We start from the raw sequence: 17,768 nt of genomic DNA on the forward strand, positions 1-17,768 counted from the left end.
CCACAGGGTGCGCGACGTTGCGGCCCACACGCTTTGTTCGGGCCTCAGTGCGCCGGCCCTTGCGGGTGCTCGGGCGCCACCCCTGCCCGGGTCAGGGCTGCCTCGGGCCCTGGGCGCCGCCAGGAGTGCCCAATCCGCTGACGCTCAGTGTGGACGCGAGCGCAGGGCGAGCGCCCTTCCCCGTGAGAGGAGGTGATGCGCACACGTGGCGGTCGCCACCGCCCAGCCACTAGGCTCCGGGCTCTGTGAATCGGGGCTCCAGAGCTGTACCCGCCGCCTTTTCTTGTGGAGGTTCACAGCGGGTGCGTGAACCGGACTTGCTCAGGTACAGCAAGTCTCTAATCGCCACCCAAGTGTTAGCCGAGGAAGCCGCGGCGGACCACCGGAGGGCAGCACCCCCGCTCGGCGCTCACTGTTGCCATCCAATCAGATCCACGCTCCGTCCCACAGACTCCTGTATAATCGGAGTCGTGCTCGTAGTACGGTGTTAGTGCTGGGCACTGTGCTAGTGAATGCTCCTGCTCATAACTGCTCGTCTGCTTTAGACTCTAATCGGTATTGTTGTGATGTGGCCAAATCCTGTGTGTGTGTGTGTGTGTGCGTGTGTGTGCGTGTGTGTGTGTGTGTGTTGGGGGGGGGGGTTCTTTTACTTGCAAAACTCATTTGGGAAAAATCCTGCCTGTACAAACAGTGCCCGTGCTATTTTCAGTGGTACCCGGAAGAGTTCAGTCCTCCTAACACTCATTTTAGCAAAATCAGACGGATCTTTCCTCACAATAAGAGTGTAGAGAGGAGAGATCTGCTCTCTTCCCCACCCTCACCACCACGTACCCCTGGGCATTCACTGCTGCGGAATCATCCCCTTCTCTGTCTCCAGGGACAGGTGAGCAGCTGTTTTCCTCCCCTTTGGGAAGAGCTGTCTTGGCTGTGAAAGCCCCACGGTGTGTGTGTTTTTTGTTTTGTTTTGTTTATTATTTTTTTTTCGTTTCTGAATGAGACGTACATGGAAGTCTAAAGGAAAGAGAGGAGATCCAGTGAGAATGGGTTCTAAAATCACCCCATTTGATGGGCTTATAGCAGAAGGGAGGGTAGGGTTAGGACCCAGGGTTCCAGAAAGAAAGGGCGTAGGAAAGATGGGGGGAAGATAGGAGAAGGGATATTGAACAAGTGGGGAATTTGCACCTGATGGTGGTGGCCCCTGTGGTCTGGGTTTTGAGATGTGGCCCTCCCCTTTTGAAATAAACTTTAAGAATCCACTTCAGGCCAGCATGTCCCCTACTTTCAGGAGTAGGGCAGCACAGAGGTGATTGATGAGACATTTATGTGTCTGACTCTTCAAAGCCTAAAATCACTGAGGCAAGCCAACCATTGGTAGTATAATATCAGGTATGCCTTTAATATGGGTTTAATTGCATTCAATAATTAGAGATAACAAAATCCAAACGCAGATAGTTGTGATCAAGATATGAGAGGGAGAGTGCGTACCTTTGATGCTATACTTAGGCGCAGACAGGAGAATCTAGGTACACTGAAGCAAAATCATTTATGTAATAGTTCCCAGAACATAGGAAGTGCTCAAGATGTGTTTGCTGAGTATAAATGTATGAAGGATCTGCCTTATTTATTTATTTAAAATGTGTGGAGCAAATAAACTTCGCATTTGTAGTAAAATAGGTGATAGGCTATGGTTTACAATTTCAAAGAGGCATTGGTTTTGTAGACTTGTTTTCCTATTTATAAATTAAATTTAATCACTGTAGAAAAGTAAGGAAAACAAACAAAAAAAATAAAACTCCCCAAACACCTAAAGGAGTGTTAATATACATGGACAGTTAATATACATTAACGTTTTAATGTATATCCTTCTAGAATTTCTCCACTCACGTCTGTACGTCTAATAGCTATAGTTATGTGTATATTTTACAAAATAGAATCAAACTGTGCAATTGTTCTATAAACCGCATTTCATTTAACACTGTGGTATACATGTTCTTCCTTGTCAATAAATGTAATCTAAATTAAAGAACACTGACTTTTGGAGTCAGACCAAGTTTGTTCTAATTCTGTATCTGTCACTCACTAGATTGTTGAGCTTGGGCAAATCTCATTATTTCTCTGAACCTCAATTTTCTCATCTTCAGATGAAAATGGGAATAGCATAATAGCTTTCAGAGTTCTTGTGAGAACCAAATGAGATAATATATGTAATTAGTTCATATGTGCTTCATAAAGAGTAGCTATTTTAAAATTTATATGTAATCTATTATATGAATTTATTTTGTTGCTTTTAACAGTGCTGCATTGACCATCATTGTACAGAAACTTTACAAACTTGTCATGTTTTTTTCCCTTAAGATGAATTTTTAGTCGTGGAATTGCTTGGCTAAGGAAATGTGCTCATTCTGGTCTTCGGAAAGTACTATATTTTAAAATACCCTTCAGAAAAGTTGCCATTCTATGACTCCACCGGTAATGTATGAGAGTGCTATTTCCTTATACCAACACCACTTCTGAATATATTTTTATTTTTGCCTGTCTGATAAGTGAAACATAGTATCTTGTTTTAATTTGTATTCTTTTTATATATTTAATGGCTATTTATTTTTGTTTTTGGTAAATGTCCTTGCTGTGCCCTTGTCTTTTCCTTATTGATTTGTGAGAGCTTCCTATATATTAAATTTTTAATTCTTCCTATGTAAAAATTGTAATTCTTTGTTATATAATTGCAAAAAAGTTTCCTAGCTGATTTGCCATGTAGAAGTTTTATTTGTTTTATTTGTATGAAGTTAAATTCATTTTTCTCTTTCTAGTTTTTATCTTCGGGTCATGTTTACAAAGACCTTTCCTATCTCTTAAGATTAAATAAGTGTTCCCCATCTATATTTTCTTTTAGTATTTTTCAGTATGTGTGTGTTCCTTTTTTTCTTACATAGAGTTAAGGACTCAAAACTTAAGTGTGAAGCTTGATGAATTTTTAAGTATGCATCCATCCACACATATAGCACCCAGATCAAGAGATAGGCTGTTTCCAGTACTCTAGCAGGTTTCTCCCATGTTCCCACCCAGTGAATACCTTTCTCAAAGTTAAGTACTGTTCTGATCTTTGCTTCCATAGCTTCGTTTTTCTGGCTTTTGAACATCAGACAATATGACTCTTGTTCTGGCCTATGTCTGTGAGACTCAACTATATTCTTACATGTAGAAGTAAATATTATTTATGATTGTTGAGCAGTATTCCATTGTATGATTATACCACAAACTACTGATCAATTCTGATGTTGATTGACATTGGATTGTTTACAGCTTGGAACTATGAAGAACTTTTTTGTGTGTGTCTTTGGTGGACATAAATGCTTATCTCTCTGTAATATACCAGAGTATAGGGTTCCTGGGTCATAGGATAGACTTTATTCGGCCAGATAGTTTCCCAAAATGGTAATACCAATTTACACTCTCACTAGCAATGCATAAAGGAGTTCAAGTTACTTTGCGTGTTTGCCTTTTACTGTTGGCTGTTCCGGTTAGTTGGTTCTCATTGGAGTTTTCATTTGTATGTCCCTTATGTCTAATGATGTGAAGGTCTTTTACAGGTATTTTTTGGCCATTTGGATATCCTTTTTAAAGAAGTGCCTATTCATGGGCGCCTGGGTGGCTCAGTTGGTTAAGCGACTGCCTTCGGCTCAGGTCATGATCCTGGAGTCCCAGGATCGAGTCCCGCATCTGGCTCCCTGCTCAGCGGGGAGTCTGCTTCTCCCTCTGACCCTCTTCCCTCTCGTGCTATCTCTCATTCTCTCTCTCAAATAAATAAATAAAATCTTAAAAAAAAAGAAGTGCCTATTCATATCTTTTGCCCATTTTTATGTTGCATTGTTTGTCTTATTCTTATTGATTTGTAGGACTTCTTTATGTAGCATGCTTGTATGTGTGTGTTTGTAGGTATGTGTATATTTTTTAAACACGTAAAGCTTTAAGCTTTCTGTATTTTATTTTGGTAGATAGTTTGTGATAGAAATCTAACCTAATCTTATTTGTAAAAGGTTATCTAGATATTCCAATGCCTTTTTAAAAAAATTATTTCCCCATTTAAAATACTAGCTTTTCCATATAACACTCTCTAGTACATACTTGAGTCTATTTCTGGACATTTCACTCCTGTTTTATCAAGAAAAAAAATGACCTGTTCTGGTGTTTCTCTCAGACTGTTTTTATTGTTGTAGTATACATTATTGTACTATTCATTAATATCTCATACAGCAAATTCTCTTTCATTTGCTTTCTTTAAAAATAATTTGCACCTCCTTCATATATTTGCTCTTCCAAGTAACTTTGGCATAATTTTGTTCAATTCCAACAAGGACATCAACAAAAAACTTGTTGGAACTGTTTAAATTTAAATATTATTTTAAGGAAAAACTTCTAGGCAGAGGATGTGTGTGTCTGACTTGCTGATGTTGTTGCACTGATCTCTGTTATGGACTGAACTGTGTTTCCCCAAAACTCATATGTTGAAGCCCTAACCCCTGCAGAGGTCCCTGGGGATAGGGTCTCTAAAGAGGTCATTAACCTTAAGCCTAGGGGTGGACATAGAGGCGGGGCCCTAATCTAATCTGACTGTTGACCTTACAAGAAGAGGAAAGGACAGCAGAGAGGTGCTCACACAGAGAAAAGGCCATGTGAGGACAGAGGTAGAAGAGAACCATCTATAAGCCAGGGAGAAATCAAACTTGCTGACACCTTGATCTTGGACTTCTAGCCTGTGAGAAATGAAATTTTCTCACTGTGAGAACTGTGAGAAAATAAATTTTTGTTGTTCTAAATTATCCAGTCTGGGTATTTTCTTACGGAAGTCCTAGCAGACTAATATAGCTCCCATCAAGTTTTTAAATTTTTTTTTTTAACATTTGATGCTCAGTAGCTATTTTAACATTATTGGAGAAGAGAGAGGAATCTAATAATTGAATACATTTTAAATGAATGTTGGGTTTTTTTAGGCGAAATTCACATAACAAAATTAATCATTTCAATTCAACATGAAATTAATCATTTCAATTAATCATATCGTCAGTAGCATCTAGTACATTCACAGTGTTGTGCAACTTCTATCAAGTTTCAAACATTTCATCACCCCCAAAGAAAACCTCATACCCCTTAGGCAGTGCCTCCCCTTAATCCCCTCCCCACAGTCCCTTGAAACCACAAATCTGCTTTCTGTTTTACGGATTTGCCTCCTCTAGATATTTCAAATAAATGGAATCGTACATATATTGTATTTGGTGACTGGATTTTGAATTACTTAGCATATGTTTTTTGAGGTTCATCTATTTTATGGCATGTTTTAATAATTTATTCCTTTTTATGGTTGAATAATATTCCACTGTAATATATATAACACACGTTCTTTATCCATTCTTCTGTTGATAGACATTTGTGTTGTTTTCACCTTTTGGCTATTGTGAATAGTACACCTATGAACATTAGTGTGCAGATATGTGAGTACTTGTTTTTAATTCTTTGGGGTATATACATAGAAATGAATTGCTGAATCATGGCATTTCTATGTTTGACTTTTAAGGAACTACTAGAGTGTTTTCCCCAGCGGCTGCACCATTTTATATTATCATCAGTAATGTAATTTCTCCATGTCCTTACCAATACTTGTTATTTTCCGTATTTGGATTATAGCTATCATACTAAATGTGAAGTGGTATCTTTTCACGGTTTTGATTCCTTAATGACTAAGGATGTTGAGCAGTTTTTCTTTGCTGAAATGTCTATTCAAGTCCTTTGCCCATTTTTAAATCGAGTCATTTGTCTTTTGGAGATTGTCAGAGTTCCTTATATATTCTGGATGCTAAACCGTTATCAGATATATGATTTGTAAATATATTCTTCCATGCTATATTTACTTTGGTAGTAGTGTCCTTTGATGCACAAAGTTTTAAATTTTGATGAACTTCTGTTTATCTATATTTTGTTTTGTTGTTTGTGCTTCTGGTGTCTCATTTAAGAAACCCTTATCTAATCCAAGGTTGTGAAGATTTAGACCTTTGTTTCCTTCTGAGAGTTTTATAGCCTTAGCTTTTGTATTTATGTGTTTGATATAATTCTTGTATGTAGTATAAGGTAGGGGTCCAATTTCAATCTTTTGCATGTGGATATTCAGTTGTCTCAACACCATTTGTTGAAAATACTTTTTTTTTTCCTATCCAATTACATTACAGTAGTTTGCTAGGGTTGCCATGACAAAATACCACAGCTTGGGTGACCGAAAACAACAGAAGTTAATTTTCTTACAGTTCTAGAGGCTAGAAGTCTAAGATCAAGGTTTCATCAGGTTTGGGTTCTTTCTTTTCTGTCTTTTTTTTTTTTTTTGTGGGGGGGTGCTATTGTAAATGAAATTGTTTTCTTAACTTTGTTTTTTCAGTTGCTCATTGGTAGTATATAGAAATGCAGCTAATTTTTGTGAGTTGATCTATTCAACTTTGCTAAACTTGCTTATTTCTAATAGCTTTTTTATTGGGTTTTAAGGGATTTTCTTTATACAAGATCATGTCATTTGTGAAAAGGGATGGTTTATTTTTCTTTTCCAATTTGGATGCATGTTATTTCTTTTTTTGCCTAATTACTCTTACTAGAATTTCCAGGACAATGGTGACTAGAAGTGATGAAAGTGGGCATTCTTGTCTTGTTTCTGATCATAAGGAGAAGGCTCTCACCACTGAGTAAAATATGGATTTTTCATCAAAGCCCTTTACCAGATTGAGGAAGTGCCCTCTGTTCGTTGTTTTCTGAGTATTTTTTTTAATCAGGAAAGGGTATTGGAATTTTAAAATTCTCTTTATATATCAATTGAGATGATTATGTGTTTTTTTCTCCCTCATTCTATTTTTTTGAATTATTTATTTAATTTTTATTTAAATTCAATTAACATATAATGTATTATTCATTTCAGAGGTAGAGGTCAGTGATTCATCAATCTTATATTATACCCAGTGCTCATTACATCATGTGCCTTCCTTAATCTCCCTCATTCTATTAATGTGGTGTATTACATCGATTCATTTTTGTATGGTGAACCACCTTTACATTCCTGGAATAAATCCTACTTGGTCACAGAATGTGATGTTTTTAGAGTGGCTGTATAGAGGTCATGATCCAGTGACTATCCTCTAAGACAAGTGTTCATTTCTTCTGCTCCTGGGAGTCTTGACAACCAGCTGTTCTCAACTGGGTTCTTGTCCAAGACTTTGTCTTAGCTGAAGAGATTCTACCTGCCTAAAGTCCTGCCCCCTTCCTAGAGACAGCTCAATTCAATAATTGGTCATACGGAGGCATTAGGGTCTACCCCCATGCCACAATATAGAACATCTCTGAAGAACCATCCCAGCTCTAAAGTTAGCTATGGAATCAGCTAAGGTCTTGGTTGAGACTATGTCACTGTTCAGATTCTCCCTCTGCCCAGTTCTGCTTCTTCACTTCATAACTGTTGATATTGAGCATGTACAAATAAACTTTCTGCACACACACACAAAAAGAATGTGATGCTTTTAGTATGTTTCTGGATTCAATTAGCTAGTGTTTTGTTGATAATTTTTATATCTATATTCATGAGATATTAGTTTATAGTTTTCTTGTTATTGTCTGGTTTTGGTGTCAGGGTAATTCTGGCTTATAGAATGAGTTAAAAAGTGTTCCCTCCTCTTTTATTTTTTGAAAGAATTTGAGAAAGTTTGTGGTTAGTTTTTTTGTAAGTTGTTGGTAGAATTCCTCATCATTGTTTTTATGGAAGGATGAATCCCTGGAGCTAGCTATATTCTGCCACTTTCACTGACATCACTCCCTACCCTTCCCCCCTTAAAGTTTTGAAAATGGCAACTTGTCTATTCACATCAGATGTCTAGCTTCTTTTGCAGAATTGGAAAATATGTCAATACTGAGCCCACAGTGCCACATATCAACAGTTGCCTGGTGAGTAGTGGTTGCCCAGTTCAGGCAGGACATACATTCTTCATTTTTCCTGCACTTTCCCTCCTGCTCCTTAATCATTTAAGTCACCTGATTGGTTCCTCCACCCATTTTAATTTTCAGTCTCTTTAGTATTACATAGTGACTGTGTGCCTAGGCCTTGAGCCAGATAGAACTGGATTTGAATGTTGTCCTCACCATTTAAAGGCTGTGTGTCCTTAGAAAAGTGATCTGTCCTCTGATCTTTAACGTCTTCATTTGTAAAATGAAGAGAAACATAACTACTCAACTGAGTTATTGAGATAAGTAAATGATATAACATTTGTGAAGAATTCAGCCCAGTGCCTAACATTCAGCAAGTAAATATAGTTGTCATGAATTTTATTTTATTTTATTTTTTTAAAGATTTTATTTATTTGACAGAGAGAGACACAGCAAGAGAGGGAACACAAGCAGGGGGAGGGGGAGAGGGAAAAGCAGGCTTCCTGATGATCAGGGAGCCCAGTGTGGGGCTCGATCTCAGGACCCTGGGACCATGACCTGAGCCGAAGGCAGACACTTAATGACTGAGCCACCCAGACACCCCAGTTGTCATGAGTTTTAATGTAAATTTATTAAAGTCATTTTTTATGTCCCTTGGTAATGTTTGGAATTTTTTTTCTTATATGTTGAGTATATTTGTTTAAAAATGTTATTCTTATGTAATTTATGAATTTTTTTTAAAGATTTTATTTATTTATTTGAGAGAGAGAGAAGGAGAGATAGAGAGCACGAGAGGGAAGAGGGTCAGAGGGAGAAGCAGACTCCCTGCGGAGCAGGGAGCCCGATGTGGGACTCGATCCCAGGACTCCAGGATCATGACCTGAACCGAAGGCAGTCGCTTAACCAACTGAGCCACCCAGGCGCCCTAATAATTTATAAATTTTATTGCTGTGAATTGGATATTTTTTCCTAGTATGTTTTCTAAATAGATAATGCTAGTATGTAGGAAAGATAATCATGTTTCTCTTTTCTCCTGCCATCTTTTTTATTTTCTTATTAGATTAAATAGATTTTCATAATAGTTTCATTTTTCTTAATAGACATTGTAATGATAATTTTCCTCTATGTTTATAATATTTATTCTCTAATTCTTTTTTTCCTAATATTGAATAAGACTGCCAAACAATGTTTAGTAATTATGAGGATTACAGATGTCATTTTATTCCTGCATATAATGGGAATGCCCCATTAAATACAATGCTTAATTTTTGTTTCTGATATATGAATAAGAATATATCACAAATACAAACAATGAATAATGGAACACTACATCAAAAACTAATGATGTAATGTATGGTGATTAACATAACAATAAAAGATTTAAAGAAAAAGAGAAAAAAATAACATACTTATCACAGAAACAATAAAAAAAAAGAATATATCACAAAATAATTTCTACGATAAGGAAGTTTCTTTCTATTTCCACTTTACAAAAGATTTTAATTGGCTTTTGAATTTTATAAAATAATGTGTAGAACATATTGAAATAATCATATGATTGTATCCATTAATTTATTCATGTTACATCCATAGATTTTTAAATGTTAAATCAGTAATCCATTCCTAGAATAGACCTTACTTGGTCATCCTATATTTGTCTTTTAATACAATTCTGGGATCAGTTATGCTAATTTTTTATTTAGGATGTTTATATTTTAGTAACAAGTGAGATTGGTCTGTTGTTACCTCTTCTTGTTTTATATTTATCAACTTTTGGTATCAGCATTATGTTAGCTTTATAAAATGATTTTAGAAACCTACTATCTTCTTCTTTGACCTGGGACAGTTTATATATGAACTCTCTGTTCTTCCAGTTTTGTTAAAACTCACCTATAAAATCACATGATCTGGTTTCTTGGCGTGTGGGGGTTATGGTTGTGTTGTGTACAGATCTTTTATAGGTTTTCCAGTTTATTCTATGGTTATTGGGCTACTTAAATTTTCTCCTACTTGAAAATTTTTTGAAAATTCAACTTCACTTAGAAAAATATTGCATTTCCTTTCAAATTTAAAATTTATTGAGCATAAATATTTTCTTAGAATATTATTCCAATCCCCATATATGTTTATATTTCCTTTTATATTTCCAATAGTAAGTTCTCATTCTTTCTTGATTAGATTCAGTTATACTTTCTTCCTAGTATGTTTCTTTTAATGTTTGTTAAACAGCCTTTTTAAAGAAACCTCTCTTTTGCTTATCAGGTATATTGTGTGTTGTTTTTGGGTGTTGAGGATATAATATACTAGACAGTGAGTTTATAGTTTTATGATCCTCTGACCTATAATATCTCTGTATGGACTACCAAGATCAATAAATTTGAAGTGTGTGTCCATGATGTACAAAGGGATTAGTGGGGAGCCTCCTGCATCTTTTCTCATTTATATTCTGTAACCTACTTATTTACTGCTTTGTGAGTAAACCAAAGTGAACGCAACTTCGAGCTGAGTTCAAGGTATCATTTTTGCCTATCCTTAAACCTAGTTAAGAATCTATGGTTTGGACTAGGGAAGATAATTTTTTCTTGTTTTTGCTTTGTTTTATTCCTTTTGGCTGGTGTCTGGGAATTTCTTGTTCTTTAAGCATGAGGCTAAGTGTTTTTAAAGATTTTTTTTTAAGATTTATTTATTTATTTATTTGAGAGAGAGAGAAAGTGAGGGGGAAAGGGCAGAGGCAGATAGGGGAGAGAAATTTAGGCAGTCTCTGTGCTGAGTACGGAGCCTGACGTGGGGCTTGATCCTATGACCCTGAGATCATCACAACCTGAGCCAAAACCAGGAGTTGGACACTTAACCGACTGGGACACCGAGGCGCCCCAAGGCTAAGTGTTTTAAACATACTTAATTATGTATTTTTAATAAATAGTTTTATTAACATGTATTTCACATACTATGAGATTAATTCAGTGCATATTAAGTGTTTTTTTTTGTATATTCACAGTTTTGCAACCACACCACAATCTAATTTTGGAGTATTTTTAACACTCTAAAAAGAAATCCTATACACATTAACAATAATTCCCCATTCCTCCCCCACTTCACCCCAAACCTGGTAATCACCATTCTATTTTTGGTATCTGTAGATTTGCTTATTTGGGACATTTCACAAAGATGGAATAAAAAAATATAACCTATGTCTTTCACTTAATATAATGTTTGCAAGGTTTACCAACATTGTGGCATGTATCAGTATTTCATTTTCCTTTTAGTGTCAAATGATTTTTATTATTTGGATATACCACATGTTGTTTATCCATTCTTCAGTTGATGGGCATTCACAATGTTTCTACTTTTTGGCTATTATGAATAATGCAGCTATGAACATTCATGTACAGGTTTTTATGTGTACATATATTTTAATTTCTATTTGCTAAATACCTGGTGTGGAATTACTGGGTCATATGATAACTCTGTGTAATATTTTGAGGACCACCAAAACTCTTTTCCAAAACTGCTGCACAATTTCACATTCCCACCAGCAGTATATGAGTATTCCAATTCCTCCACATCCTCATCAACGCTTATTATTATGTAGTTATTATTTCAGCCTTATTAGTGGGTATGAGGTGGTATATCTTTGTGGATTTGACTTTCATTTCCCTGATGGCTACTGATGTTGAACAATTTTTTGTGTTTATTGGTCATTTGTGTATTTGCTTTGGAGAAATGTCTATTCAGATTCTTTGCCCATTTTAAATTGGGTTGCTTATCTATTATTGAGTTGTAAGAATTCTTTATATATTCTAGACATAAATCCCATATGGAATATATGATTTACAAATATATTCTCCTATGTTGTGTGTTGTCTTTTTACTTCCTTGATGGTATCCTTTGACATACAGAAGTATTAAATTTTAATGATCTTCCGTGGCCTGTGCTTTTGTTGTCATGTTTAAGAAAACATTGTCTAATCCTAGATCTCAAAGATTTAGATCTATTGATGAAAACCAGTAAATGCCATCTTCTTAGTGAAGAGATTCAATGTATCTGGTTTCTTAATCTGCAAAGAGCTTATAACATTTAACTCCTTACTGATTATGGCAGAGAAGCCATAATTTACTAAGAAAGATTGGATGAGTGTGCTACTATTCTGATAACTTGTTGAAACTGAGGCAGATAACTTACTACAAGGAGTAAAACAGGAGAGAAGCAAGGTCAGAGCTCCTGCATGGTGCTCCCACCCCATTAGGTGATCTCATGTAAATCTAAACTGGGTTAGCTTCAGATAAAACTTTTTTTTTTTTTGATGTTTCTGTGTGACTAAGTAGTCTAATGAAATGGTTCCCACCCTAATATTTTGTACTCAAATCATGTATCCAAAGATGTCTTATTAAAAGTGATTATTTTTTAATTTTAAAATATGGGATTTGTTTATTATAATGTTATCAAAACATAGAATCTTTTCTTCTTCTTTTCCTCACCTCTCTCAGGTAAGAAGAGGAGATGTCTCTGGTGGGACTTTTGCTCTGGTGGGACTACTTTTCTAATAGTGGTGAGTTACTTTAATACTAAATTTTAAAACTATTCATAGTTATTATCTCTGATGACCTAGCTGAAAGAGGGGCTTTTTATGATACTGACCTCTTCTTATACTCTCCCATTTCTCGATCCTGGGAAAAATATTTTTTTAATTTCAATAATATATATATTTTTGAGCACTTGCTCTATGTCTATACAAAAGGAAACAAGACAGATACAGTTTTCAACCTGAAGAATCTCATATTCTAGAAAGGATTTCTGATAAGAAAACAAGCAACTATAATACGATGTGTTAAGAGCTATGGCAGGAGAAGTACAAACAGGTATTGGTGCATATAAGTGAGACATTTGAATCAAAGTTGAAGGGAGAGGAGCAGTGACATAAAAGTAGTGTAGTGTATAGTCAGTTTGCTATTGTAGGACCTTTGGAGTCCTAGAGTCTAGCTGCAGGTGCAACATCTACTAGTTCTGTTACCTTAGACAAATTTCTTCATCTTTAGTACCTTCAGTTTTCTCATATTTAAAATAGGGACAATAATAGTACTCATCTCATTGGTTTTCAATGAAAATAAATGAGTTAATATCAAGTGCTTAGCACAGTGCCATAGTAAACAATAAAAAAGGTAACTCATTATTATGATTCTGAAAGAATTATTATTCTGAAGCATTATTAAGAGTTAAGAAGTAAATGGTGTGGTCAATGTCAGGAGAATATTTCAGGCAGAGAGAAGAGCGTGTTGCATGCCTGGAAGCAGAACAGATCATGGAGAGTTTGAATAACTAAATGAAATGTATTATGCTGTAATACTGAGTAGGAGGGAGCTGGAGAAAAATAAATGAGACTGGAGAGATAGACAGGGGCCAGATCAGAGAGATGTTTGGTCTTTATGCCAAGAGTATGCAGAGTTGAGAGGGGGGCCAAGATAGTGGAGTAAGAGGACCCTAAGCTCACCTCTTCCCACGGATGCAGCTAGATAATACTCACATTAGTGTAGATAACTAGATAATACTAAAATTAGTGTAATTAATGACCCAAAGACTGGCAGAACAAACTCCACGACTAAAGTAGAGAAGGCACCACATAGAAAAAGGTAGGAAGGTGGAAATGTGGTCATCTGCTGCAGGCAGGGAGCCCTGGGCATAGGAAAAGGTGAGAAACACGCTATCACATGGGATCCTGCACTGGGAATATGAATCCCCATAGCATTTGGCTTGGAAATTGGAGGGGCTAAATTTCATGAGTTCTTACAACCAGGGGTACTTAAATCCTGGAATCTTAAAAAAAATCAGTGGGCTCAGTTCTTGGAGAGCCCGAGGGTGACAAGAAGTTGAGTCCTCAACCTTGAATAAACAGCACAACAAACAGCTCTTGGAGATATAGTGTAGAAGCAACAGTTTGAAAACACCTGGGGCACATGGGTGGGAGAGTTATTTACCCATCTCAGAGCATGTTCTGGAGGGAATTCTCCAGGAACAAAGGAACTGGGAAGTGCCATATGGGCACCAGTGGGACACTGACATTCACTACCTAACTAACCAAGCCCTCCTCCCACCCCCACCCCCCGCAGATCCACCCCTTCTGGTCATGTTTGCCTCAAGGCACTGCAGATCCCTTCCCCCAGAAGACCAGTGCAAACCTTGCCAACACTGCATCTCTTGACACATGCGTTTTATGTGGCCTTGGTCCCAGTGGTGGTGGTGGTGGCAGGTCTCATTTTGGAAGCATACCAGAGCTCACCTTGTTAAAACCGCATGCCCCACACTGGCAAGGGACCAAATACTGTCCATAAGAGGCAAAGAGAACCTCTGCAAATGACTGGACTGAAGGAAAAAGTGGCCAAGAAACAACAGCTGGGCACACACCACACACATAGGAGACACCCCTGAAGCATCAGGTTCTGGTGAATAGGGGACACTGCATTGCAGGGCATTACAGGACATCTTCTTCATAAGGCCATTACTTTCAAGAGCAAGAGACAGAGCTGATACCCCTGACACACAGCAACAGACACAGAGAGTTAGACACAATGAGGAGACAGAGGAATATGTCCCAAATGAAAGAAATGACAAAACCACAGCAAAAGACCTAAGTGAAATGGATGTAAGTAAGATATCTGATAGAGAATGTAAAGTAATGATCATAAAGATACTCACTGGATGTGAGCAAAAAGTGGAGAACCTCAGTGAGACCTTTAACAAAGACATATAAAACATAAAAAAGAACCAATCAGAGATGAAGAACACAACAAATGAAATAATACACTAGATGGCATAAATAGCAGGCTAGAGGAAGCTGAAGAATGACTTAGAAACTTGGAGGACAGAATAATGGAAAGTAATCAAGCTGAGCAGGTTAGAGAAAAAATTATGCAAAATGAGAAAACAGGGAACACAGTGACTCCATCAAATGCAATAGCATTTGCATTATAGGGATCCCAGGAGAAGAGAGAGGAAAAGTGGCAGAAAATTTATTTGAAGAAATAGTAGTTGAAAACTTCTTAATCTGGGGAGGGAAACAGATATCCAAATATAAGAGGCCTCCAACAAAATCAACCCAAAGAGGTCCATACCAAGACACATAGTAATTAAAATGGCAAAAAGTAGTGATAAAGAGAGAACTTTAAAAGGAGCAAGAGAAAAGAAGACAATTACATACAAGGGAAACTCAGTAAGGCTGTCAGCAGATTTCTTAGCAGAAACTTTAGAAACTAGAAGGGAGTGGAATGATGTATTCAAAGTGCTGAAAGGAAAAGGTCTGCAGCCTAGAGTACTCTATCCAGCAAGGCTATCATTCAGAATAAAAGGAGAGATCATTTACTAGACAAACAAAAGCGAAAGGAGTTCATGACTACTAAACCAACCCTACAAGAAATGTTAAAGAGGACTCTGAGTGGAAAGGAAAGGCCTTAAATAAGAGTAAGAAAAGTAGGATGCACAAAAACAATAAAAATAAGTGTATCTGTAAAAATCAGTCAAAGGACTCACAAAATAAAAAGATGTAAAGTATGATACTGTATACCAAAACATAGGGGGATGAAGAGTAAAAAATGTGCTCAAACTTAAGTGACCATCAAGTTAATATAGACTGCTATATGCAGAAGATGTCATATACAAACCTAATGGTAAATGCAAATCAAAAACCAGTAATAGATATGCAAAAAATAAAGAGAAAGGAATCCAAGAATATCATTAAAGAAAGCTAGCAAACCATGAGAGAAGAAACAAAGAAGAACTATAAAAACAACTACAAAACAAGTAACAAAATGGCAATAAATACATACTTATCAATAATTACTTTGAATGTAAATGGAATAAATGCTCCAATCAAAGACATAGGGTGATGGAATGGATAAAAAAAATAAAACTCATCTATATGCTGCTTACAAGAGACTCATTTCAGACCTAAAAATACCTGTAGATTGAAAGTGAGGGGATGGAGAGGGGCACCTGGGTGGCTCAGTCAGTTGAACGGCTGCCTTTGGCTCAGGTCATGATCCCAGGGTTCTGGGATTGAGCCCTGCATCGGGCTCCCTGCTCAGTGGAGAGCCTGCTTCTCCTTCTCCCTTTGTCTGCTGCTCTGCCTACTTATGCTCTCTCTCTATCTCTGTTGAATAAATGGAAAAAAAATCTTAAAAAAAAAAGTGAGGGGATGGAGAAACACTTATCATGCAAATGGATGTCAAAAGTAAGCTGGGGTAGCGATACTTATAGCAGACAAGATAGACTTTAAAATAAGGACTGTAACAAGAGACAAAGAAGGATACCATATAATAATAAGTAAGACAATTCAGTAAGAAAATACAACAATTATACATATTTATGCACCCAACATGGTAGCACCCAAATACATAAAACAGGTAATAAAAACCATAAAGGAACTAATCTATAGTAATATAATAATAGTAGGGGACTTTAACATTCCACTATATCAATGGACAGATGATCCAAACAGAAAACCTACCAGGAAACAAAAACTTTGAATGACACACTAGACCAGATGGTTTTAACATGTATTCAGAGCATTCCATCCTAAAGCAGCAGAATATACATTCTTTTCAAGTGCACACAGAACATTCTCCAGAATAGATCACATACTAGGCCACAAAGCAAATCTCAACAAATTAAAAAAGACTGAAGTCACACCATGCATCTTTTCTGACCACAGTGCTTTGAAACTAGAAATCAACCACAAGAAAAAAGTCTGGAAAGAGCACAAATACATGGAGGTTAAATAACATTCTACTGAACAATGAATGGGTCATCCAAGAAATCAAAGAAGAAATAAAAAATTACATTGAGAAAAATGAAAACGAAAATGCAATGGTCAAGAATCTTTGGGATGCAAGTAAAGTTGTTCTAAGAGAGGAATTTATAGCAACACAGGCCTACTTCAAGAAGCAAGAAAAATTTCAAATAAACAATCTAATGTTACACCTAAAGGAGCTAGAAAAAGAGGAACAAACAAAACCCAAAATCAGCAGAAGGAAGGAAATAATAAAGATTAGAGCAAAAGTAAATGATATAGAAACTAAAAAAACCCAATAGAACAGATCAATGAAACCAGGAGTTAGTTCTTTGAAAAGATCAACAAAATTAACAAACCTCTGGCTAGACTCATAATAGAGAGAGAGAGAGAGAGAAAGGCCTCAAATAAAATCACAAATGAAAGAGAAGAAACAACAACTGACACCACAGAAATACAAAAGGATTGTAAGAGAATATTATGAAAAATTATATGCCAACAAATTGGACAACCTAGAAGAAATGGATGAATTCCAAGAATCATATAACCTACCAGAACTGAAGCAGGAAGGAATAGAAAACGTGAACCGATTACCAGCTACAAAATTGAATCAGTAATCAAAAAACTCCCAACAAACAAAAGAGGCTTCACAGGTGGATTCTACCAAACATACATACATACATACACTTATTTATGTATTTATGTATTTATTTATTTATTATTGGTTTCAGGAGCAGAGTTTAGTGATTCATCATTTACATGTAACACCCAGTGCTCATCACAACACATGCCCTCCTTAATACCCATCACCCATTTAGTCCATCCCCACACCTACCTCCCCTCCAGTAACCCTGTTTGTTCCCTATAGTTAAGAATATCTTATGGTTTGCCTCTGTTATCTTATTTTATTTTACCTTTCCTTCTCCTGTGTTCATCTGTGTTTTTTTCTTACATTCCATATATGAGTGAAATCATATGGTATTTGTCTTTCTCTGACTGACTTATTTTGCTTAGCGTAATATACTCTAGTTCCATTCATGTC

The 17,768-nt window shown here is 36.5% G+C and overlaps 1 protein-coding gene across 1 annotated transcript in view; it reads left to right on the forward strand.

Moving 5' to 3' along the window:
* Positions 1-78: 78 nt before the first annotated feature.
* Positions 79-17,768, forward strand: part of IGSF11 (immunoglobulin superfamily member 11) — a 200,510-nt gene continuing 182,820 nt past the window's right edge. The window contains exons 1-2 of the mRNA XM_027586072.2: positions 79-325; positions 12,435-12,496. Of these exons, the coding sequence (XP_027441873.1) occupies positions 12,448-12,496 (49 nt within the window). The 5' untranslated portion in view covers positions 79-325; positions 12,435-12,447. The remainder of the gene's footprint in view (positions 326-12,434; positions 12,497-17,768) is intronic.

The sequence above is a fragment of the Zalophus californianus genome, chromosome 1, assembly GCF_009762305.2.
Source record: "Zalophus californianus isolate mZalCal1 chromosome 1, mZalCal1.pri.v2, whole genome shotgun sequence".
NCBI lineage: Eukaryota > Metazoa > Chordata > Mammalia > Carnivora > Otariidae > Zalophus > Zalophus californianus.